The 26538-nt window shown below is 39.0% G+C and overlaps 2 protein-coding genes across 2 annotated transcripts in view; one reads left to right on the plus strand and one right to left on the minus strand.

Annotated features, from left to right (window-relative positions):
* Positions 1 to 26538, minus strand: part of LOC124160621 (nuclear migration protein nudC) — a 184100-nt gene that overhangs the window by 35168 nt on the left and 122394 nt on the right. The window lies entirely within an intron of this gene.
* Positions 13666 to 26538, plus strand: part of LOC124160622 — a 111297-nt gene continuing 98424 nt past the window's right edge. Inside the window, exon 1 of the mRNA XM_046536518.1 lies at positions 13666 to 14057. Within this exon, the coding sequence (XP_046392474.1) occupies positions 14046 to 14057 (12 nt within the window). The 5' untranslated portion in view covers positions 13666 to 14045. The remainder of the gene's footprint in view (positions 14058 to 26538) is intronic.

Below are 26538 nucleotides of genomic sequence, written 5' to 3' on the forward strand. Positions count from 1 at the left end.
TAATTAATTTCTATGAGTCACCAATTCCAACAGCAGGTTAGCAAATATAGGGTAAAGCTCACCACAGATTTAAGCCATAGCGGTGTGAATATAACACATTCAGGGCTGGGGGTCAGTATCTTTCCCAGGACCGAGTAAGGATTTTTTAATGGCATGCAGTCCAAGGAGACGGGGTTTGAACCCGCGACCCATCGGTCAGTAACCCAACGCTCTAGGCTTCAGCCAACCACGGACACTCTTACTACTATACTGTTGTTTGATTCTTCCTTTTTTTCGAAACTAACACACCTGCATGAAGATAAAATGGATCGACAGTGTAAGTAATGAGGAAAATTAAGACGAGTGGGAGAAAAGAGAAGTCTTCTAAAAACCTTGAGCAAAAGACGGAACAACTTAGTTGGCCACATTATGAGATATGATGGCTTGATTAACATAATCATAGAAGGACAGGTGGAAGGGAAGTTTGGAAAGGGACGGCCCTGAATGAGTTACATAGGATAGGTTATAAAGGATGTAAAAGAGACAAAATACGTCGCTATGAAAAGGCTAGTGGATAGGAGAGAGGAATGGAGAGCTGCGTCAAACCAATCTTAGGATTGTTGACTAATGATAACACACCTGCTTTATCAAAACGATCATTGGTATAAAATCCTAAAAAAATGTATGGATATATATTATAATTTCCAAGAACAATAATAAGTTCATCACAAGAGGGTGGGTGTATTTTGAAATGCATACGAAAATGTCACTTCCTTATTTTCTCGGAAATATTTCTTTCGCACGAAGGATTGAGGACTTCAAGGGATGGTCAGCAGGTATTCCTGCCTACTTATTTGGAACTTGACTCATAAAATCCTGAGCAAAAAAGTATGTAAGAAGAAAAAGTATGCAGACAAAAGACCAAAGGATTTCAGGAATGTCAACACGAAACCTGCTTCCTCCATCCACATGTCCATGACCTATTGCATGGGGGTTGACTTCCTTGAACCTCCCCTTACTGAATCACTGCATCTTCGCATGACCTGAACCAAGATTCTCACACAAAACTTTTTTTCTCGGCGGTTAAAACTAGTTTGTCCAAGCCAATACGCCCAGGAAGAAACATCCTACGATTCCAACTAGATGATTGAAACACTTTGCTCAATACTGGGGATTTCCAAAGGAAAATTAAGGGAAGAGAGTTCAACACATAAAAGTGGAATATTTAGTTAGTTTATACTCATTTAATGCAAATGAAGAACTTTTAATAATACACGGTACCAAAATCAATAGTCCAGATATACTACACGGACACACGGTCCAATTAAACCGATTATAGTATCGCATGATTGAACGGAAAAGATTTTTAAAATTAATTTTTTTTTCGCTCATTCATCAGCCTGGATTGATATTGTCGCAAACTAGCGATACGTTTCAGGAAAAAATTGTGCAAAAGTAACAACAGCTATCACGAATAGAAAAAATACTTTCACAAGCCAACGCCGAGTTTAATTGAACATAAGTGCACTGACAGAGGTTGTAATTTAAGGTTTGGGATAAGACAGAGGCGGTACTTTAACCATGGAAATACTTTAACCACGTTAATTACAACAAGTTGAAACTAATAATTACGTGTCATTTTGAAACCTGGACGAGTAAAATAAATTTTAATGGTAATCATAAGTAAATCTTCGCAACAAATCGATATATTCGGCTATAACTACCTAAAAATTCATGCTGAATGAAAATAAACAACCTTTGCAAAATTTCACAGAATGTTTTATTTGGTTAGACGCGTTTCGGCTCTAGGGTGTCATTCTCGAGTACCAAATAAAAAATTCTAACAACATTTACAACGGTTGTTTATCTTCATTTAAATTTTTTCAATTCCAAATAGAAAACTGAAACCATAAATGGAATACCATGACAAATGAAAAATAAAATCCCAACGCTTAAAATACCTAAAAAATGGCAAATAATTGAGTTCAAAGAATTGTCTTCTCGTATACAGTAACATTTTTTTTCCAATGAAAGCTCAAATGAATTCACATTGCGCTAGCAAATCCCAAAAAAGTTGAAAACTTTTGGAAAAACTTATAAGGGCCAGTTCCTCCAAATAACTCGATCTCTTCTTCCTGGCTACAGAAACAGTATACGAGCCAAGCCAAATACCGCACGAGTCAATAAAAAACGAAAATTCCTCGGTCGCGAAAAACATTCCACAGTCCATTAACACTTCCCCAAAACCGCTCACACACGTAAGGATTACGCACACAATTAATATCGAGTCCGTGAAAAAAAAGATACGACGCCTAGGAATGTAACCCACCGCATGCCGAAAATAAAAAAATCACAAGCGATAAAATATGCCCGAAACGTGCCATTTTGCCGCGCCGAATTGGGTAATAAAGCAATCAAGGCCAGAAGGGGGGGAAATACATGGGGAAAAGGAGAGCCAAGTCTGGAGTCGCCAGGATGACCAAGTAGAGGGGGTCCGAAACGTATTTTTTTATTTGAAACGTCACGACAACGGCACAACGGCTCTTTACATTGGGTGACTTAAACAAATAAATAATTAAGATATTATCAAAAATATAAACAGGAACAAGAAAAAACAACAGGTCTAAAATAAGGTCTCTAAGGGTTGTAAAAACATTCCTTTGTTCAATTTCCCCAACAAACCTCATTTATTACAAAAGCTCTTAGATTTTTGCGAAAAATTACGCTCGTGGTTTCATATTTTTTTCATTTTTAACACAATTTTTAGTATTCATGGCGTAATTATCCACGTTTTCGGATGCAGTTCATCTACATCTATAAACTAACCCGCCCACCTTGGTGAGGACTCCCTCCCAGTCCTTTATAAAAATAAAGAAAATGAAATACGAGCAATGAGTTCCATCTAGCACTTATCAGTGTCCTTAATTTTTCAGAGAAAACGAATTCCTATACCTATACGTACGGCTAAATCGTTTAATCGTTTCTGTCGGACGTAGAAATAAGATGAGGTTCTTAAGATGATGTTTTACGTATCGCTCGGAATGATATCTATTCCTAATTATTCAAGCAATCTAACCCTAGCACGTAGCCTCCGAATCTCGAGCGGCTCCCAGCATAATTCGTTTTAAAGCTGCGTAATGGTTTCTGTTCTCTCGTAGCAGTTTTTGCCGAATCGCGCCGCTTTCCTTTGTATTTTATCAAGTTCAGGTCTTCCTACCACATTTAGAATCTTTAATCAATAATGAAATGGAGAAAACTCTTTCGCGAAAATCAAGGAGCCCAACTTATCACTGACAAAAGCCCTCGTTTCCCTGAATTTTCTCTTCTTTCGATCATTAAATAGAATTTTTGCTTGGATCGGCCAATCGTGACCAACTCCACCTTTAATTTAAGCTGTCCCGGGAAATACACATCGCCGTTCTAACGGGTTATTCGGAGTTGCTCGGCTTGCTGTCAAATTATCTCTGAGAGAAGTATAGCGAAGATGAGCACGAAGTACGTGAATTTTCTTCTAACGTCTTGGAGATGAGAATAAAAATAAATATCAGGCGAGAGTACAACGCACCGCGATGCTGTCAAAACCTTAATTCTCCCAAAACAAAGATTACAAAGAATAAAAGATCCTTTGAAGGTTCCAATTCAATTCTTTATAAACGACACGAGGCATTTCGACTACTAAATCGTAGTCATGGGTCGAGATATAACAATCGAAATGCGTTGAGTCGTTATTGAGATTTTTAAGTGGAATACACGAAGGATATTTAATTCATGATGACACGGTTCCATCAAATCTCACCTCAAACGCCAGGTTTTTTTTCCTATTAAGATGGTAACTGAGGTAGGCGAGATGTAGTGTACTGACATCCTGATTTAATTCAAAGGAGAGATAGTAATTTTTACACAAATTTATTTAAAAAAGAAACTTTTACTTGAGAATGACCTTTCTGTCGAAACGCGTCGTGCGGTTTTTTTAATAAATTTGAGGAAGAATTGCAGTTTCTCTTTTCCAATAAATATTAAAATAGTTTTAAATGGAATAAATCTACCATCTAATGTAAATTTACCGTCTCTTTCCGTGTGGAAGACGCAATTCCTCAGCCAACCTACAGCGAGGTGGTAATTTCGATTCACTTGATAAGGCATAAATTTAAACGCTGTGGACGAGTTTCCCTGACCGTTCCCATATTCATGAGTCCCATTTCAATATGTACCATGTATACCCGTATTTCCCAGACCCTGATGTAATAGATGAGCCTAATAGGTGAGGATGAAACACGTAATGGGTGTGTCTGACGTCCGGCACATCATTTTAACACGTCACGCTGCGAATATGATTCCAAGAACGAAGAAGATTCTCCAGCCTCGTGTTGGACTTTAAGATTGCGACGCTATCCACCCCGATACTATTTGGGCCACGGTCAGCCCATGCCGCGTCATTGGCCCACGCGGAGGAAGTGTCCACATGTAGCGTCACCAAACGGATTAATTGAGTGATATAAGGGGAAAATTCATTGCGGAAGTTCCACTGTGCCAGCGCCATTCAAAACAAATCCAAATCGCAAATGGTTTCGAAGACATTTTCCATCCTTTGTTGAATAAAAGGAAATAGAAGAATCTCTAAAATTCAAAGCATAAATAGCATATATTTTTTAAAACATTTGAATTCATGTACCTTATTTTCCGCGAGGAATTTGGTAGACTTTAAAAATTATGAAAATGGTAAAAAAAATCTGCTGATTCCACAGACGCGCATAATTCAAACTCAATTTGTTTCTTCTGAATGATTTAAACTACCCAAGGAAGAAACTTATTTAGACGAATGTATAAATGTATGAAGAAAAATTAATTAATTAAATTAAAACAATAATTAAATAAGTTTTATCATAATATTTACACCACATTTTGACTTCAATTGCAGATTTAACTAGCAAATATTACTGAATGTCGGTCGGTGACGTATTTATGATTTGTAATTATCTTTTTGTTTTGCTGCAATGAGACAAATAACAGATATTTTACTAAACCAACACTAATACCCAATTATAGTCAGCATTTCCCAGTGGTAAGACAAGCATTGCCATTAGAGGCAAAAAATAAATAATAAAATGAAAATTGTAAACGAAAACGTGAAAAACACTTATTCTAAAAATTTCATTTTAAAAACGAAACTTTCTCGATCAAAAGTGGTGAACGTCGAAAAATAAAAATAAGTCAATACCTACAACTAATGCAGGAATGAGCTGCTAAACCAACTTCTGCATCAGTGTACTTATAACCGCAAACTAATGGGAAAATTCATCCCAAGTCGAGATTCCCGTAAGTGCTTCACTGATTATTTCTAAATGTTGTTAGAGATGATGATCTGTACCGCAACCGGGGAACCTAAATAGTCCCGAAAACTTATTATTGTAATTGCTGTATTCCTATATTGAACTTTCAATATTATACAAGCCTAGCAAATGACGATATTCCATGAAGAGTAGATATACCATCGTAGATTAGTCTTGGAAATGACGCTAGTCCAAACTGGTGGAATCTTGAAATCAAATTTCAGGAATAGTTTACTCCTAAATCAGCCCTCACCTACTCAGAGAAGGCCAAGGAGAATTTATCATAATATACAGGAATGGAAATGCTGTAAAGCAATTAAAGTCACAGATTCTCGGTTGGCAGCAAGGAGGAAAAGATGCCGAAACGAAAGGGAATGATTGGGTATAAAACTTTCTCTTTCTCGAAACTCCTCTTCATTTCCAGCGCGAACACAGGTGGAATCTTCGTCATGGATGAGTAAGAGGAAAGAGCCTCGGAGAAGTCTAGAATTGCACCACACCACCCGTAACAATTACCAGTGATAAACGCCAAGGTTTTCACGGTCAGGAAATTATTATCTGATCATACTTCTACGAATTTCTTCCCGAGCCCATATTATTTATTAGCAGCAATTCATGGACGAGGTATATGGTGGACGGTACTTGATGGCTAATACCGATCCTGGTAGTGCCCCAATTAAGCCATGGTTCGTCAAATATAATAGCCCTTATCCGCTATTCGCGGTGAGCGTAAATTTACTATAGTCAAAGAACACATTGTATACTCTACTAGTTGGTAGGCTGATACAGGATAGCCGGATGGCAAAGCAATTTGCGCCGAGTCAGAAAATGACGTTCGTGTCATGGGTACGAAGGCAACATGGGCCTTGTGGAGCCCATAAATATAGAGCGTACGTAATATTTTCAACTCATTCAGAATTAAAGTTTCAGAATGTAATTTAAGGGGCGGCCTGATCCTCCCTTTAAGAGGACGAATCACTCCCGCTCAACCGGTCTTCTTACGTGATGTAAAACTGGTTTATTTACTTACTTTTAATTATACCACCACCTTTGAAAGCTACAGGTCACACAGAGTAGAAATTATTACACATCACACATAAAGGGCTTTACTTGAGACTAATTTTAGTGATATCTTCAAAGGACGTCGGGTTTTCCAGTGTTACATTATTAATCTAAAAACATCCTCCCCCTACTTTTCTACGATATACCCCGTTTCATTCTATGTATTGTTTACATTTTTAAACAAAGCGCAGGGAAACTAAAGACTGCATAAACTCATTACGAATTTGTGACAGCCGATAGTAATGCATAATAGTGGACCACTTGAATACCGGGATGAGATAAAAAAATGACCTGAAAGTTCAAGATCCAGAGATTAAACGAACAACTAAAACGAAGTGAATTAGGGTAGCTCTCCGAATTAGATCAGTAGCGTAGCCAATGGGGTTTCAAACCCACTGTTTCCGATAGAGATCTAGTTGAATTGATATTCGGTAAAGAAATCATCGAGTTCCTTACTTAACGCTATCGTTAAAATAAAAGTAACAACAATTCAATTTATTTTCACTATTTTTCCACGCATTACTTTAAATAAATACGCTAACCTTGAAGAGTAAAGATAATCGAAGATGAATTATTTCCAAGAACCACAAATCGTTTTCTCTTAGCATTTATTTTCATAAGCCATTTTCAAAGAGATTACATTTTCTCCTAATAAAAGGCGGAAAGTAACTTTAAGTCGCTCTCACCATAATAACGAATCAACGCAATCCTTCTCACGAGCGCTTCGAGATCATAAAGCATTCGTGACCCATCAGTCAGCCATTCACCTTTAAAAGAGAGCACAGTGAATGCCCATAACTCACGGAGGCTACAAGGTTACGAAGCCTATAGTAATACGCTTCAGCACATCACTTGTAGATTTGCTGCTCCTACCTTTCGACACGCCAAAGATTTTTACAATGTAACACCAATCGTAAGCTACTATACGCATCACCACAAAAGGCATGGTAAAATAAAGTTTTCAGGTATTGCAACCAGGCGCAAAAAATAGATGACACGAACTAATAGTGATTAAACACTCGTCTCTTCAGAAACAAAATGTATGCACGTCGATTCATAATCCGAAAAAAGTCACCAAATGGAAAAATATGGTAATTGATGTCCTTCTCAGGCAGTCGAAAAAAATTAATAGGTAGTTTAATATCTCAATGCATTCCCTTTTCAAATGCACACGTGGTTAGGGCAAGTCACACACAAGTTGAAGTATAAATAGTGAAGATAAACAAGGAAAAATAATGAAAAATGAAATTATTTTAACTTGATTGAGTAAAATAACATAAATGGCAGTAATTTTGGACAAGTTCAACGTTTTAAAGATGTACGTGACCATGTATACGGAACTTAGCACAACAACAAGATTTTAGAGTTAAAAATGAGAAAAATATTACACCAAGTCAAAAAAAAACCCTTTCAAACACCGATGAATTTACGGAAACGAACGTTTAAGACTATCAACATAAAATTTCGACATCTTAAGGCAACCAGATAATCTCATGGGGCAATTGTACCATATTTTGATTTGGATTTAGGTCAGGTAATAAACATGACAAACGTGCTCATAATTCTGAGTGAGCATCTCGTCAAAACAAACATTAAAACCGGTGAGCCATAAAACGCTGGGGTGAAATTTGTGTTTTCTTCTCAACTGTGAAAGATACAGCACACAGACGACGCATTTGGAGAAACCGAAAATAAATTAACAGCAAGTCTATTAACTCATAAATAATGCTCGAGAACAAGACTATTCACAACAACTTTTATTCAAATTGAATGCCCACAAACACGCAAAATATAATGAATTTTTATTCTCATGAAAATATTTTATGGCAGTGAACAACTTTGGAGGATTTTACCGCGCACGAACTTGTATCCTCATTTATTTTTCGAACCATGATGTAAAAATAATATAATTTGATAACAATAACACCCGAAAGAAATTCTAAAAGAATTTTAAAAAGTTTTAAAAGTGATGCGAAAAAAACGAAAGTATTTCATTTCAGTTAATTTTCAGTCGTGTCAAAAACGTGGAACTTGTTAAGTTAAAAAATGAATTTTTATGAAGCAGAACACACGAGGAAAATTATGATAAAATACACCTCATCAGGGAGTAGAATTAATATGAACAGACCATAGATAACGGCAATTTAATAAGAGTGTATTTCAATTCTGAGATGAGCATGCAACGATTGACATACACTAGAGAAAACAGTGAGTTTGACAAGCAATGAATTATTTCATTGAGAAAATAACCTCACGCAAGCATGTAAAATTTAGTGTGTTACATAAAAGCTATGTTGAAAATTTAATCATCAGGTTGCTTTATCTTCACCCGATAACTCCTTTCTCATAGAAACCTAGGTATTAACCATTTAACCTCGTCATTAATACCTTCTTACCGACCAATGGCCGAATTTTACGTAAATCACATCCAAATAACGATTTGGATGATATCCAATGAAAATTAGAATTGAAAATTTTACGAATTATGAAGGAAAAAGCTCAAGGAAGGAAATAGAACTGTGATTACGAAATACATCGGCTTTTCCAGTATGAAATAAAGCGAATCGATGCCCTTTCCATTATAATATCCATCACGCAAAAAATATCGCACGATAGCATTTTGATGTTGGTTATAGGCGAAAGGCAAACTACGCCAACTAGGCGTTGAATAAAACAGAATACAATCGAATAAAAAAAGAAATGGTAGGCATGCAATTGCCAATAAAGAAACCCATTCCATTGCGTAATAGGACAACGTGACCCTATTATAAATTCGTCAACTTGGTTTTCTAGACCCTTGCAAAGCAAACAGGGGTAAGGAGTCAATTTGATAGTCGGTAAAGAGAGGCTATGAATAAATGTAACGATTAACTCCTTATGTACATGAAGCAAACGAAGTTGTCTCAATCAAAATCCCACCAGCTCTTATCTAACGAGTTGGAATTTAATTGAACGATTACAAATTTACATTATGTCAAGTGGATAAGCGATTGAATGGTATATTATAATACGTTGAGCATTAAGGGCCTGTAAATTCAATCTTTTTAATGACAAAACCAGCGTTTCTACATCCAGTCGTCTAAAGTTAGTCCTTAAATCAGCTCCTTCAAGCAGAGTACTCACTTTAAGCCAATTCATTATGTAACGAAGCTAAAAAAAAGGCAGGCTAGATAGAAACTACACCCTGAGTCATAATTTATTCTCACGCCCATCGAGGTGAATAGGGATCACCTTGATGAACTTGTGTCTCCAAGTGAAGCCTATTCGACCGAATATTGAGAAAATTATCCATTAAACACAAATGCTGTATGATTGTAAAAACAGCAATACTCAAGCGGACCCTCATTAAAAAAATAGTCACTTCAAACAAGAAATAAGACACGCAATTAAAAATGGCATATTAACTTGGTAAAAATCCCAAAAACTACTGAAATAACAGTACTTACTCGAGAGTTCATATATTCTGAGCAAAATGAGGCATGGCTATAAAGATTGTCTACAATAACATGGCGTCACCAACAACCCCTGAACGCAGGGCTGGTCCTCGCCGCAGACACGTAAAGAGGGATCGCAACGAAAAAAAAAACTCGCTTTAAGGAAATAATAAAGTGAAAAAAAATTCTTTAAATGACGGCATTCTCACACAACTGAAGGGCTTAGTGTAATGTAGGGTATACTAAAAAAGCAGACATAAAATATAACGCACAAGTAAGATGACTTTTCAAGACATTCCTATCCACTTTCATAATTTTTTAGATTATTCGATCAATGCGAAATATAAACATTTTAAAAATAATGATGAAAATAATATTACGCGAAGTAAAAGATTTAATATTATGTAAAACAGTAATGAATGAAAGTAATAAAAAAGTATTACAAGCATGAAAGTATTAAAACCACGGGAGAAAATACTATGGTGATGATCTGTTTATGCTTATCCTCGGCAAAACTAGGGTCGTGATTAAGTATTTTATGTAGAACAATTAAGCGCCAACCCATTTACATAACTTAAAATAATTGAAGTCAAAGAAATTTCGCACGCGGGCAAGAATTTCCTTAGTGTGCAATGGAGCACAATCTCCTTAACGACTATTTTCAGTTTTCTTGACGCCCGCGGCCTGGGCTGATCCAGTTGCAGACCGTGGGGTCCCGCAATACGCTCGCCGACAACACTGAAGGTCACTATCTACTCTCCCTCTTCGCTAACCATGAAAGCTGGCCCGTGACGCAACCAATGCAATTCGAAGTGCCGACTGAATCGCGTGCACGCAACGATATAATCACCATCCGCCGCCCGGAAAACCGATAAATTATTACCGCCACGTTACTTTCAAGCATGAGAATATGCTGTCTTTAACTTTTAGAAAGATTTCGATCCAGGAAAACCAAAAATACCTTCAAAAACTACCAAAGGGTTGATACATATTCTCAGTTTCACACCGGGTTGGTGTTGATCTGAATCAGTTGGCTACTGGAGCTTCTGCTGCAACCTCTTGAAGACTGAGAGTAGCCATGAGAGGGTCGGAAAAAGGGAAAACGAAACTTCGTTATGATACTGGTTCATTCTTCAAAGGTTTTGTACCACGTTGGTGCACCCATGGTGGATTACATTACGTTGGGGACCATAAGCAATGAGAAGGCTATAGCATGAGGAAACGAAACGTCGAATCATATGAAATCATACTTCTGAATTATTCTCGTGTGTTACACTGGGTCAGTACACCCATGATGGATAACGTCTAGTTAATCCAACGTCTTGAGGTCTCCATTGGGCCAGGTGGATGATGAAAAGTATTCTTTCCTCGATACAATGACCAGGTGCATATACCGCGAAGAATTAAAGAAGGAAATTCCGCTAGTAGGACATATATGCTTCAACTTAAATTAGCATCGACTAAATCCACAAACTACCTTATGAATCCCGAGGAGAAAATCCAATCCATAGGAGAAAAAGGCACTGTAGTCGAATTTTTTATACAAATATAATAAAATATCATGAATGTTTTGCGATTGATATATTTCTGCATCCGTTATCAACACTATTAATTCTTTCAACTTTAAAATATGTTTTCGCTGTGAGGCCCTCATTCAACTTAGCCCAGACATTGTGAGAAAATGCTGTCACACACTAATGTTTTTTTTCTAACAACGTTGACTATTCCCGTAATACGAGTCGATTTTTTACTCGGTGAACCCTCTTCAACTGTCAGCTTCGAGGTCCAGCCCTGCATTTAGGGGTTCTGGGTGACGTGCCCTTGAAGAACATTCATCTGAATAGGGTTACGCCTCACAACAAGAACCGCGCAGGCCGTGACAGACATCAATTTCAATAGTGTTTTCTACTTTCACTTCCCTCTGACAGGTGGCTCGTCTTTTATGACGACACCTCAGAGGGATTCGAGAGCAAAAAATCTACTAGCACACAATAATTGACTTTATGCCGCACTTGATGGGATGCAAGAGAAATGGCATCCCTGCTACCTGAAAAGATATTCGCAACTAGAACAGACGTTCCCAAATGGTGGATCTTTGAGAGCTCAGAAGAGGGCCATAAGATGAATGATGCAGGAAAAAGATATAAATACCCGATACAAGGGAACGTTAAAAGGATGCTTCACTGACGCTCGACCAGTCTTTTTCATAGAGCATTACTCGCTTAAAAGTTATAAGTTATCAATTGTTTCGATTGGGATTTGAGCCCGGATCCCTCGATGTGAACAACAATTGCGGTAGACACCTGATAAGACAACTTATTATTTTATGATAGAACATTTCCAATGATTGTCTCGTACTTAGAAAACCATCCGAAAAGACGGCTCATGCATATGTTCACTTAAAAGTTAATAACGGCTTCGATTGGGATTTGAGCCCGGATCCCCCGATTCCGCAGAAGGAAGACGATACCATGGTAGCATAAACGGCATAGCACCCGGAGCGGATTCTGAGACACGAATATTTCCAGGAGTTTCCGCACCTCGCGTGCATTAGCGGTTGGCTACATGCAAAGATACACCGCAGGCTAGTTCCCCGTCATTCCCCAATAAAAAATTGTAATACCGAATCAATGAGGAAAATGCGATGCCTGAAAGGAACAGTAAAATGGCTAGTCATTAGTAACACGCTCCATAAACCAACCTCAACAGGTAGATTACCTAGTCTTAATTTTATACTCACAAGGTTAATTATTTCTACATAATACAGAAAGGCTGTCGTCTGAGCCGGGCGACTTAACTGGAGACTCCAACGCCAGACGAGTGATGACAAATAAATCTCGTACTTACATCGGAGGAGGGTCCACGGAGAAGAAAGGGGACTTCCTCCACACCCTAATCCAATTGAAAATGTCATTTCTGAGGCTACTCCAAGGTAGATCATTGATAGCTAATTCGAAAAAAAATCGAATTCGAACGCTTATGCACAAAATTATCAATCAGGGGACTAAAGATTAATCGTGAAGCACCTAACTTATATTTTGTAATTGGAATTCTCTCCTAGTAAGCTTCCCTCCCCTTAAAAAATAATATCAAGATCCACCCTTTCCGTGCACATTAGGATCAAAGCTCCGAAAATAAAAATCGACGTGAAAAAAAATCGGAATATAGGCAGGAAATACCTCCGTCAAGGTTAATTTTGATAAAGTAGTTCACGTAATGGACTTTTTTATTGTCTTATTAATCTTTTATTGTGTTAATTCTGGCCACCAGTTACACCCGGACATACGCAGAATAATTTGTTAAGTGGAAAATTATCATAAACTGATGATATGGATTGATATGCATGACATCCTGAAATAAATTTTGCGTGAACATCAATTTGTGGTAAACACCTAATAAGAAAACTGTTAATTTTAACATTAAATCTTTACGATGACTGTCTGGTACTTTGCAAACCATCTGAAAAGTAGGTGTACGCACATGCTTACTGAGACTACAATACCAAAATGCTAATCATTTAGCCCTTCATTACTTATGTTTTGGGCATTGACTTCTCCCCCACGAAGTCACCCTCCCCTAAAATGATACGTGGACCCACCTATGCCCAGCACACGAGGGAGGAAAGTTCTGAAAATAAAAATCTTCGTCAAAAGGCATATCCGAGGAGAGGAAGGAGTTCCCTCCTACTTCACGGGCGAGAGGGAAAGTGCTCTCCGAATAGAGAGAGACAGGTGGGAGGAGGTGGAGGAAGGGGGGACAACCGACGGTGGGGTGGGGGTGCGTCTGGAAGGCCGAGGCGGAAGACATCGAGGGGTGGTGGTGGAGAGCCCCCAATGTCATGGTTAGCCACGTGACCCTCCGGAGGGGTGGCGAGGAGCCATCGGCGAGAGCGCGGGCAATCCTCGGCATTGCGACTGTGGTGGTGGTCGAGGATAGTCAGCGACGGCGAGTGCTGTGTCAGTGAGGGAAGACCGGGCGGACGAAAAGGTGTGGGCAACTCCGCGACAAGGAACCGGGAGAGCTTCTTCGACGGTGGAGACAGGGGCCGTTAAAAAGCACGGCAGCCGACCCACGAGAAGACACCGGTACACCCGCATATACAGAGAGGGACGGCGTCTCAAAGTTCTTCAACCTTTCCGACGATTCTCTTTTGGGAAAGGTGATCAACGCGAGACTGCATAGCCCTTTCGGCGGAGGAAATTTTCGCCCGGCGTTCGCCCACGGAGACACCGCTGGAGCTATGGAAGTGCCCGTGAGTTTTCTTTTCCTACACACACCGCTATTATTTTATTTCCGTTATCGGTACAGGTGGAAACTGGGAGGGAGTTGTGAGCGGCAGTTTCAAACGCTGTAGAGCAGCGGTTCCCAAGTAATGGTATGGAGACCCCTTCGGGGCACGCGACGAACCATTCTGGGGTACGCAGAAAATAATCGGTAATGGCGGAAGCTACGTTCCCTATATTTATACAAGTATTTATAACTAAAAGTGTTACCTACCCGCAGTGACATTGCGTAATTAAATGGGCACGTTACATTTTTTGGGGTACAATATTAGTTACTTGCAATTCGATGGCTAAGACACACAAAATCTAACGACACGTATCTCAAAAATAGTAACTTTTCAGGAGAGCAAAAAAATATTTTTTTTACTTGTACACTTAAATTAAAAACGAAAAGTTCATAAAATTGAAAAATGAGGCATTCATTTGCTAACAAAGAGTTGTTTTTTCCTTGTATTTTATTTTTTAAATGTCATTACACTTTGTTTAACATACGTCTCAAACCGGACGAATTTGAGATGCGTGTTGTTAGAACTTAGCCATCGATATAGAGGGGTGCGGGAGGAATAAAGGTTGGGAACCACTGCTACAGAGTCAACCCGCGCGTGAAAGTGTTGGTGCACGCGACTTATATTTTATCGGCGTCTTTAATCAGCTGATTCATAGATGGTCCTTCCCTTTATGGTACTAGTATTATGTAACTGATTATATAGATTGGTATTGTTGACAGTAAGAAAATTGCCTTTTAACGATAGAGACCGTCAAGATTAAAATTTGGAACATTGAAAAAAGCATTGTGTCTTTAACCAATAATGAATACAAGAATGAATTTTACTTTTAGTAATGAATACGTATGCAGAGGCTTTTCATTTTCCTTTCGTAATAAAGTTACAAGAAATCTTTGGTCAGCGTTACTCAGCTGATTCATGGGTGGTCTTCCATTTTTAAAAGAATAAGAATCAAGTTTTACTTTACGTGGTAAATTCGGAGGGGCTTTCCAAGTTTTGGATAAGGCTGTTTATTTAACCCAAAACATATCAACCTGATTGAAGCACTAGCTGGCTGAAACGTTAGGTGGTGCTGAAGATCCCTCTTTCATTGGCAATACTCACCACAGAAATATCATAAAATTTCAACGATGTAAATGTCAGGATTAAAGATAGATGTATTAAAGTAAGCATTATTCCTTTAACCAACACCTAAAAGCTACTTATTAAAAACTCTCCATGCTTTCCTGGCTTAAACTTCCACCATCGACCACGGTAAGTGAATCAAGAGACATGGAGCCCAACGAGCCTTACGAGGTTTACGAAATAATAATTTTAATTTAGCCTATAAGATTAATAATCGTCATGAAAGACTTGCACATATTCCGTACATTCCACAAACATAACTTAACTTCTAAAACTTCTCCAAATTCTAAAAATATCCCTTTCCTGAATGATCATTTCCACAAGGGGTCGTTTTCATACGATATTTTACCCAAAAAATTTCCATTTATAACAACTGATGTAAGTTTAAAGGTGATTATTGTGAACGAAATGAATGAAGAAAGCTACAATCGACTGATCCCAACAATGGTACCTAATTTGACCAATCCATAAATTAAAACATTATAAGAGATCGGTTACAAAGCTCATCTGCAGGATTACGGCATTGCACCAAGCCTATGCACTATATCGCTAACCACAAGCGGCTAAGGGAAGCGTGTGAAAGCACAGCGCAAGTTTGTAACAATTGTTCAGGTACTAAGCGTGAGACACAGCTTGCGACACCAAGGAAATAGTCGCGTCTCCTCAGAGCACTATGGTGACAACTAAATACAAAAAGACTGTCGAAGAGATTCAAGGATTCGATTATCTCACGCACTACCCGCGACCACAGCATAGAGAGAAGGAAGTAGCAGTGAAGAAAACTCATCCTTTTGTTGACTGTTTCCATGGCACTGAGTGAGTAGATATTGATCAAATCCCAAGCATGATAAGGGCTACGGATGGGATGGTGAATCTTCGGGCGAATAAGTACCAAATTTCATCAAATAAAAACATAACACTGACTCGCTTGCAAACCTTTGCAAGAGAGGTAATAACTATTTCTGTGTCAGTAATAAACGAAAGGATAGTGGTGATTAGGACTGAATCAGTCCTACTGATTAGGCAAGGACATCGAAATTAGTTTAACTGAGAATAAAAATTCGACCAAAGTGGTTAATCATACATTTCCTAAGGCCCTATAATAATGCCTTAAACTTAACATCGCCAAGAATATAACATATACAAAATAATGTTTCAAAAATTATGATAAAATACAAGAAATAGATGCTTGGGACGAAGACTAGAAAAATAATAAAATCATCACTATGATGAATAAAATACTCGTATTACCTATCCTTGAAAGATAATCCCGTGCACAATCAACACCAAAGGCTTACCTGAAAATAAAAGAAAATACCATTATAACTTGCAACAACAAAAATTTACTTCATAATCAACTTAAGGGATGGTGAGAATTATATATAAATTCGTGTCCACAAGATCTACAAGTCAGAGGGAAAGTCTCGGACAAGCTTTGATTTCGAAACGGATAGCAGGGAAACCAACACATCGTTGGATCTAAATTTAAATACAATTTTTTGCGTATAAATATAATTATAATTTCAAAACTATAGCGATTATTTTTGCCATTACAAATAATATTTGAAAAATTACATGCAAAAATGCACTAAAAGAGGAAAATTTATAAACAAGCAGAATTATCACATAAAGATTAGGATAGTTAAATAAATATCCACAAAAATGACTAGAAATGAAGCAAAATTTAACCAAATTCTGGGCAGTCATCAACAAAGGATCATTTACCACAAAAAAAAACAGGATACCTTGAGTTAATAACGGAGCATCGCATTTCGAAAACCTTTTCTCAGCAAAGCACTAGAGGCCAAACCTGACCTTGGAATTTTTTTAACGCACCTAAATTACGGTTCAGAGCTCACACTAAGTCTACTTTAAACGATTTTTCTGGAATCGGGGGCAACTATTTAACCCACGGTCAGCAACGCCGACCTCCCGGCAACCCATTACCCAGAGAACCATTTTCCTAACATTAACTGAGTTATCTCCCACGTAATGTACTGTCCGACGCAGCGCGGCCTTCCCGATGGCCGTAAATTTACCGTGGCCGGGAAATGAACCCGGACCTCACGCTGCCATACAAAGAAGCTTATCCTCCGCGAGCTGAGCCAAATTATCGGTTCCGGGTTCAAACCACGAAGAGATTATTTTTTCCCTTTCATACTCTACCCTTCACTAAGATTATGTGCTCACTTCGCCGTCAAAACCGTCGAAGGGTTATTTTCAATTGAAAACATCTACGATATCCTTCAAGAAAACTCGCTCATGGAGCGTTGAAAATGCCCGTACGAAGATTATCTTCGCTCAGCGGATTGCGTAAAGACTGTAGCCAAGCTTCGTTGAGGGTTTGGCTAAATCTTTTCCGAGGGGGAACTTCCACGCTTTAATGTGATTAACGGCGAGGCACGAAAGAGACCGGGCAGACTCATGGGTTCCGATCCAACAGCTGATCCTCGAACTGAGTCGTGATTTGCGGAGATATCGCGAGTGCACTTGGCAGGCGTCCTGCTTTTTCCACAAGGTCGATGCCATGAATCCTTCCTCGCTTGCAAAGGTGGAAGCCCTGAGATTTTTCGCAGAAAAGTCTTGATCCATCACCATGTCATAGGGGTGGGGTGGGGGGAATTATCGGAGTTTCTAAAGAATTTAGATCATTAAATTACCCTCGTCCAACAAATGACTTATAATGATTGGCATAGCAGGAGTTTTAATTTGCAAGAGAACCTACCGAAGTCCCCTAAAAACATCGAATGATGATAATCTCAAAACTTGTTCACAGCGAATCAACTCTTACTCGTTGAGTTTTTACCCAAGGTTGATATGGGTAGGTGAGAGTAGAACTCACCACTAAATAAGCCACAGGAGTAAGTATTTCACTGAATAATTAACATGTAAACAAAAATAACCAGCAGTAACCGTATTAGGGTTGAAAACTTCAATTCAAGTAAAAAATATCACTCCAATGTTTCTAAATCATCGCGAATTAGCAATCAGTGAACCTTTAACGAGTCACTCGCAAACTAACGCTAGGTGGGAACATTTTAGTTTTAGAATGAGGATCATTTCCACTAAATTAGTCTGATAAGAATTTGACGCTTTCATCACTTGTTTGAATCTTTTATTTTCTTCATGAAATTTTCATACTTAAAGATTGGCTCCATCTTTTGTATCGCAGTGATGAAAATTTTACCTCAGTCTTTTGTGAGGAAAGTTATCATATTTGAGATACTCGTGTTTATAAAAATGGTCTTATAATACACATACGAGGGGATGAGAAGCCGAGGGGTACAAGTAATTTTTTTCTCAACAGAGTTATGTTAGGTTGATTGTTAGAAGAAATACACGAAAACTTGGTTGCCAAGGGATACTGAGTCCGTTCCGTGCTGACATCGAGTGGAAATTCAAATGCACTACCAAATATCTAATTGATCTCGTTTGTTTTCTATAGCTAATTCCTGTACCTAACTCTGCATAAAATACTCTAACCCTTATAAAAATTTCGTTTGGATAGGCTAAGTTTTAAACAAATAGGACTCCAGGAAATCGAGAAGAAATACGAACGGCCGAGAAGGAATGATGCGTCCCGATTGATAGAATCTAGGCCAAGACTAATGTTTTTACGCTATTTAAGTTAAGAAATCCATCCAAAAAATCGAGCACACTCTTCGATGAACCTTCCCAAGGTAACTAAAATATACTTCCAAAGGCAACTTAAATAGGATGAAATGACAGATGTGGAAAACGGCTAGAGGAATTAAAACCAGGGCGTGTTTGAGTGCGAGGAAATCCCCGTTATATATCCAACCTGCTGGGGCGTTGACAGAAAAGTATGGTACCACGCATTTATCGGGTCTATAAATGATGGCGAGAGCAAATAAAATTTCTCCCGACCGCTAACAGGCCCCAATCCATTTGATAGGGGGCACTCCTCCTCATAGACCAAGGCGAGTGGAAGAAATTAGATCCAAGAATCCACACCCCCAGGACGAAAACAGATATCTGAGTGTAACAAAAGGCAGAGCAGGTATGATCTTGAGGACGGAGAAAAGACATTCTAAATCCTTTCCTAAATATTCTCTGTTCGAGGGATGGATAAAAGCATCAACTATGGATTTTGGAAGAGGAATACAATTCATTGACAGTGATTATTAATCACGCATTTTCCAACAACATAAAAATGCGTAACCAGTAATCCACAAGGTGCATGCATAAAAGTTTGGGCGAGTATTTAGTGCATTCATGAAAACTTAGAAAATATTATTTTACGTCTGAAATATTGTAAAAAATAGGTTTGCGCGAATTTTACTCCTTACCTCGAAATATAAGTTCCGACGATTGGCAATATACGTAATTATATCATAGGATATAAGATTCTTAGCACTCCGAAAAAAATTTTAGTAAACTAAAAATATTAATTGTAAAATAGAACGACAATTATGACATTTCGTTAAATATCCTTAAATTTCAATGGCATTAGAGTCCAATGATATTGTGTTTTTATCAATAGTGTTGGATTACTCTAAAATATATAATACGGTACATTTTTAAAAAGCAGTAATTCTTCATTCCGGAAATTACTTTCTCATCAACTTCCGGACTAGATAAAGGGGGGCAATATTACGTAAGTATCATTCCAGGCAGAGGAGAATAAAATCACAATCCAAGGGCCGAAATTTCGCCACCATAACACGCGCATCGAGTCCTTCTGTGGAATAATAGCAGTCTTAAGGGTCTCAATGTAATAACAGCTGTCACAACCGTTCATCACCTTCGAACTATAACTGAGGACAATCCTTCCGCGACTCCAGTAGGCTAATCACTAGGGCGTGTCAAATGGGCGGGCCTGAGCAACCTACACAATTTAACGAGCAATATTAGCATTTAGTGGCACCGACACCTTCAACACTTCGCATACCCGCGTCAATACTGCTACCGAAGCTGCGTTTAGGCCAAGGTCATATTTATTTGTGCCTAGTAATTCGAAGCAGGAATGTGGAACAAGTGTTCTAACACAAGTGTTGAAAATTCATCAAACCATTCAAGCTAGGGGTACAATCAATTTTTGTTTACCATTAAATTCTTCGAAATAGCAATAGAGTACTATGAGAAAAGAAATAAAAAGAATTACCAAAATTTGCTTTCATCATCTAGGGGTATGATAACCCGTCCAGGATCTAACCGTTGACAGAGATAGCATTACAAAGTAGGCTAGTTTCGTGAGCAAGAGAATCACACTATTGATAGATATTTCAAAGGAGTCGACAGAGAGAAGTCGAAGCACTACAAGTGCTTACACCTCCCACCCCCCGACGCATTGTGCACACTCAAGCCAAAGCGTCCCAAAGTGTCCCCAGGGCACGGGCCCCTCCTTTAGGCTTAAGCTGAGTATTTCTCAACCCTTCAGCTAATCAAAAAATAATCCTTCCTCAACAAAACCTTTCCCCTAAATACTTCAACGGGTTTATCTTCGAACAATCAAACAAATAAAAACCAACACCACCATAAGATCTAAATGAACTTCTTTCCAGCTTCTATTGTTCCTTTTTTACAACACCTAAAATAGAAGCAGGACGCTTAGATGATGAAAGCAACTTTCCTTTAAACTCTTGACACCAACACAAGCGAAAAACTACGCTCAGACATTTTTCATGAATAGAGGAGATGCATACCATCCCGAAATATCATCAAGAATTGGACTCACTTCCGCGTATCCCTAAGTGAATGAAATAACAAGCAAGGTCCTCCGATGACCTTCACGCGGCACTCTTTAATTCTCTTATTGTGAACAGAACTTAAAGGTTTGAAAGAGTCCAAAACACAGTGACGGTATCAATGTATCAAGTATCCGGATGCAATACTAACGGACGTCATTTATGACGCACATGCATCGAAAAAGAAGATAATACATTATCAACAAATGGTACGCGACTGAACTGAATCTATTTAGGCGATTTTGCGCACCTCAATGTAGGAAAAGTAGGTACTAGGCTTCTTTCAATAGTCTTATGTAAAAAGGAACTTCAATTAGCAAACAGTTAAACTCGAGAGAACAATAAAAAACAATGGAGACATAACCAACCAAGGATTCGTCCCCAGGACTTGAACGTATAACTTAACTCACCTTCTAGCTAAACGACCAGGCATTAGACGTGACGCTAAAAGCAGTTAACACACGTCTAGGGCGTGAAAACAGTAAAACTTGAAATGAGCTATTAATAGGAGCCTTCAGACCCACACCTCAAGACCTCAATACTTATTTCATAGCCGTAGAACACACTACTTTCTTCTTCCAGCACACCGCTTCTTTATGCCAAGGCCACCGATTGACATTCATAGCATTGCAATTAAAAGTGAAATTATACTACCACGCCAGCCAAGAGTTTAAAGCGAAGACGATAAAAGCGGGAGAACTTAATTTCGAGGCATTTTAAAAGGATCTCTGCGGTGTAGCACAAAGTAAAAAGCGTTGAGGTAAGCATTCACTGGGGAAAATCTTTTTTATAAAAGGCTTCAGCACGATTCCAAATCTAGGGTTTTAAAATTAAAACCGGGAAAAAAATGTTTCGCGAACTCCACCGGCTTATTAAAACCCAAAGAGCGAATAATTGAGGAGATCCGAAGCGTTAAATTCTAACCGACACGGTAGTACACATTTGAAGAGCACGAGATACGTCGATGGTATCTCTCCAAGGTCGATTATCCTGCAGGCAACGCCGCGAGGTGAGCAGACTCGACTCACACTTCGGAGTTCATGGCAACAACTCGTATTCAAATCCAGAGCTTTTCTTACGGGTCGAATATTTGTCATTCTCGGAATTACCGAAAAAGGAATAAAGTGGGGTTTTTCATGAAAAAAATATTTCCTTCGTACTTTTTAGAAAATGAAGTAAGACGAGAATAGATCTAAGATTGAGGTTCACAATTTATTACTTTAGCAATTCTGCTTAGAATTTTATTAATTATCTTTAAACCGTAGCTGCAGAGAAAATTTAGCCACCAGCTTTAAAATAAGGAAGTATTTAGAAATAAATCAACCTTCTAAGCGACAATTCAATGGACATTCGAGTAAAAAATGTTTATCTTCACCCTGAAGTTGACAGAACAAGCATTCGGAAGTCACGTGTGACACCAACAATATGAAATTCAGGTTTTTTACGAGACGTTTCTCATCATATCACAACACCAAGAGTCAAAACGCATAAAACCCTTCAATAAGCATGAAAATAAAATGGTAAGTACGATAATTGCATAGACTGCATAGACACGTAGTCCCGCAACCTTATGATTAGAATATCGCAATTTTTAAGAGCGCCATATTATTTATTCCAGTTTATCTGAATACAGGGAACCATTATTGAGAAAAATATTAATAGATTTATAACCGTCATGAAGTGATGGTAAATGGAAAAAAAAACTATATGGCCTAGCAACGTATTTCCAATATTCCAAAAGGTATGAAAATGTACAGATCATCTACAAGAAGGGCAAGAGCTTACTCATTCACGTTAAGTGCACCTTAACTGCGATGTGCTCATGGTATTCCGAAACACTGGGAAGGTGAGAATGAAGTAGTCATCAAAGAATGCAAGTGGGATGTTCCGGTAGTGCTCAGGGCTCGCTTCGCTGGCTCAGTTACGGTGAGAGAATGGAATGAGCCCCAATACAGAAAAGGTGTGTAATGCAAGCGTAAATAGAGTAGCGGAGAGGGAAATGCTCCGGTGTGATTATGAGGCAGGTGCATACGGGCATGAAAGATTTCTTTCCTTTAAACCTTTCACATCTCATCCCTGAAGTACCTTGTAAAATCAAGATCATTCCGTACATTAAGATAAAAATTATTCAGAAAACCCGAGGTCAGTGAACAATTTATAAAAAGAACACTGACGATTCATCAATCCATAGGCCCATAAATAAATAGTCCTGCGCGGAAAGGCTCAAACGCAAGCCAATACCGAAATTAAGACGGCCACGGGCAATCAACATTAACCATGGCTAAGACCGTCCATCTCCTCACCTCATCCACACCACTTTCGGAGACAAGCGTCGATCAATTATAAGAAGCGTGCGTACGAAAGTCGTCCCACGTTTCCCCGAACATGCCCGTGGGATTGGAACGTCGCGGATTCCCAAGTTGCGAATCCTTTTCCACGGTGATGAATGGTCCGGGGCGGGGACTAGATGACCCCTTCTACCCCCAGGCGAAATTCCCCGATGCGAGTTCCGAGCATTAACCGATAGCAATCGCGTCACAAGAAACTTCCCGCGAAGCCGCCGCATGACGTCGGCCGCGGCATTGAGAGGCCGAACGGGATGGCAGCCGGACTCCATCCTAAGAGAAGTGCTTGAGACGCATAGAGGAGTGGACTTTGATGAAGAGTTCCCTTCTATCCCTGAACGGTGCTCCACGGGGATGGGCGCCCTTGAATTTGTCGGGAGAGCAGCCATGCCAAACGCACGTAGCCATGCAAAAGACTATGGGAGTTTCTGTACCCCAGAAGTTTCTGTAGTTTCCTCAGATACTGGGAATATTTCAATGGGATAGTGCTGAAGGCAGTGGCGTAGGTGGCAGCATTTTGAAATGGGAGGGGTTCGCCGGAAATTTCGGGACCCTTCCGGGATGTATGGAAAACGCCGCTGGGCAAATGGGGATCCTCCCCCGGAGAATGTTGGGATTTTCGGTGTTGAAAACGTGATTTTTAGGACTCAAACTGTAATTTTCCAAGAGTATTTATTGAAAGTTATTCATTGAGGTCATCTTACTCGTTTTAGGGGCCTCATTTAAAGGCTTAAGAGAGGGTCAATAGCTCGGAAAACAGCCCAGTAGCTTAGCCACTGAGAGATGGGATGGGAGCCACGGGGGGCAACGAAAGAACTATCACAAGATTTCCTAAATTCAAAATTTTCAAAATTCCGGAAATCTTCCCAGATAAAAAATCTCCATTTCCCTGCGACTTCTTCACTGTCTCCTTTCGATAATAGCATGACATTCTTGAAGAATGAGAAATGCAACAAACTGTTGGACCTTCATTACCCCAGACGTTTTAAAAAGTTTCCTCTCAAGTATCGGAGCAAACATTCAGTGGTAGGAAACGGAAGAAAACGAAGGGATACGTCAGGGTTGTCACAAGATTCAAAACTCCCGACTTTTCCCAGACAAAAACTTACATTTCTCCCGAATTTTCCACTCTCTCATATCAACAATTTCATAGCATATTAGAAGGATAAGAAATAGTGGTCGTAGTGCCATACTGGAGTAAGTTGAGTGAATGACAGGCATTATCGACAGGTTAAACTGAATCAAATGAAGAATTACATTTTCAATTGAAATTTATTCCACCGAAGTGATGTCATTTCCTGTCAGACGGATAATTTTGCAAAAACGGTGATTTGATTAAGATGATCGATTGCATAATGAAATTAATGATAAACTTGCACCTGACCCGCGTTGACCCAAGTGTTTTTTGACGAAAAATCAATTTTACGTTAGAAGAACGGTTGTGGGCGTGAGAAAATGAAAAAAAGGGCATGTTATGAGGTATTTCCGCGGAGAAATTAAATTCTGCATCTTCAGACTGAAAAATACGAAGTGCTGACAAGGAGAAAATATCGCCTGGCGCCCCGGGAGACTCCAAAGATTTAACGTCAACGAGCACATGATCGCTCCATCACCTTCCTGGTGCCGACTGCAAGGGGAAATGATTCACCTTCGAAACCATACGGTTAAAAAATAGGACCAAAAAGATACCCAACCCCATACAATGCAATGACGATCGAATGAAGATAAATTTGACTTTGATGACTGGACATGGAGGTCATCTTCACAACAAATAACAAACTTCGCTGAGTACGAACACGTAGCTCGACAGTATGCGCTTAAGGATGAAGCCAATAAAATTGTATTTTTATTACATTGCAAAGCTCACTTAGCACCGGTTTTATAATGTCTGGTTAACACCAACCATAAGATTATACAGTCTTTAACTTTACCAAAAGATGATTGAAAGTTTTGGCAAGCTCCTGTATAAGGTCAGACTTAAAGCTAACCAGAACTTTCAGCCACTGCCACGTAAAGTTGAAGATTGAATCATCTTCTGGTTAGGGCTACCTAGACTGGCTCTTGAAGTTGCAAATCACTCAAATAATAACCACAGGATCTCACGACAATTTTTTCTCTGAGACTTATTTCATTAATGCTGGATATTTACCTATTTTTAATTAATATTCCCACGATTTCTACTTCAAACCAGAAATTTCGATAGACAAGGGAATTATCTCAGGAATTAGGGAATCATTGAGAAACCAAGGTTTTCGTTGAATAAATCGAAAGGATAACTCACAATCACGCACAATCAAAATACCTGGGAGAACTTGCATATACAATAGTATAACCGAATGAGAAATAAAAAAAAATATCAAGCAATAAAAAATAACGAATTACATTAAAAGGTATGACTATGTATTAATAAGATGACGTGATCACATATTATCACTATCGAATCTACAACGACATGGATAGACTTGTAGATAATGCCAATTTTTAGTAGCAATGCGCGCAACACAAAGGTACCACTCAAAGAGATAAAAATTACGAACTTTTGAAATGGAGAGGGGTTCCAAAGTTTAATTTTACATCCATTAACTGAAAGAATATACTAAGCCAAAGAACCATAAATATAATATAACTGAGTGCAGCGTTGGGTGAACAGAAGCAAGGCTATGGATCGCAGACCGTATATCTTTCGGCGACGTTTATTTTCCTCATTGGCATCATCATCCCTCAAATAAAATACCCGCCGACGTATTCACTTTCTCCACGGCGGGCATCTCGATATATAAAACCAATAAGGCGACGCTCGGGCTCGCATCGTGGGGCGATAAGACGAATAAAACCTCCATATATATTCCACACCCACGTCTCCACCACGATCGGCTGTCAGAAGAAAGGTGAAGGATAACCGGAGATATTTGAGAGTGCCGAGAGGTGGGGAATGGGGAAAGAATGGAAACCAAACAGAATTCCTCAAGGAATGGTGGGCGGGGAGTAGGTACTGAAGGGACAAGAAGGCACAGCCCAGGTGCGATATAAATTCGATTCCCCGGAAAAGAAACCTCCAGAGAATCTCCGGCACTCGATTAGGCCTCTCGCTCCGGAAGACCTCTATTACACACACTTATTTCGTTTTGGAATTATTTTTTGTAATTTTTGCATCTTCGTCTGCTTTTCCCGGGACGATATGAACCATTGGAAAAGATGGCCACAAAAGTCTCTCATTCGAGACATGGTGCATTTATTTGCAATTTCTCTATGATCCGGAAATATATG

The sequence above is a fragment of the Ischnura elegans genome, chromosome 6 (assembly GCF_921293095.1).
Source record: "Ischnura elegans chromosome 6, ioIscEleg1.1, whole genome shotgun sequence".
Classification (NCBI taxonomy): domain Eukaryota; kingdom Metazoa; phylum Arthropoda; class Insecta; order Odonata; family Coenagrionidae; genus Ischnura; species Ischnura elegans.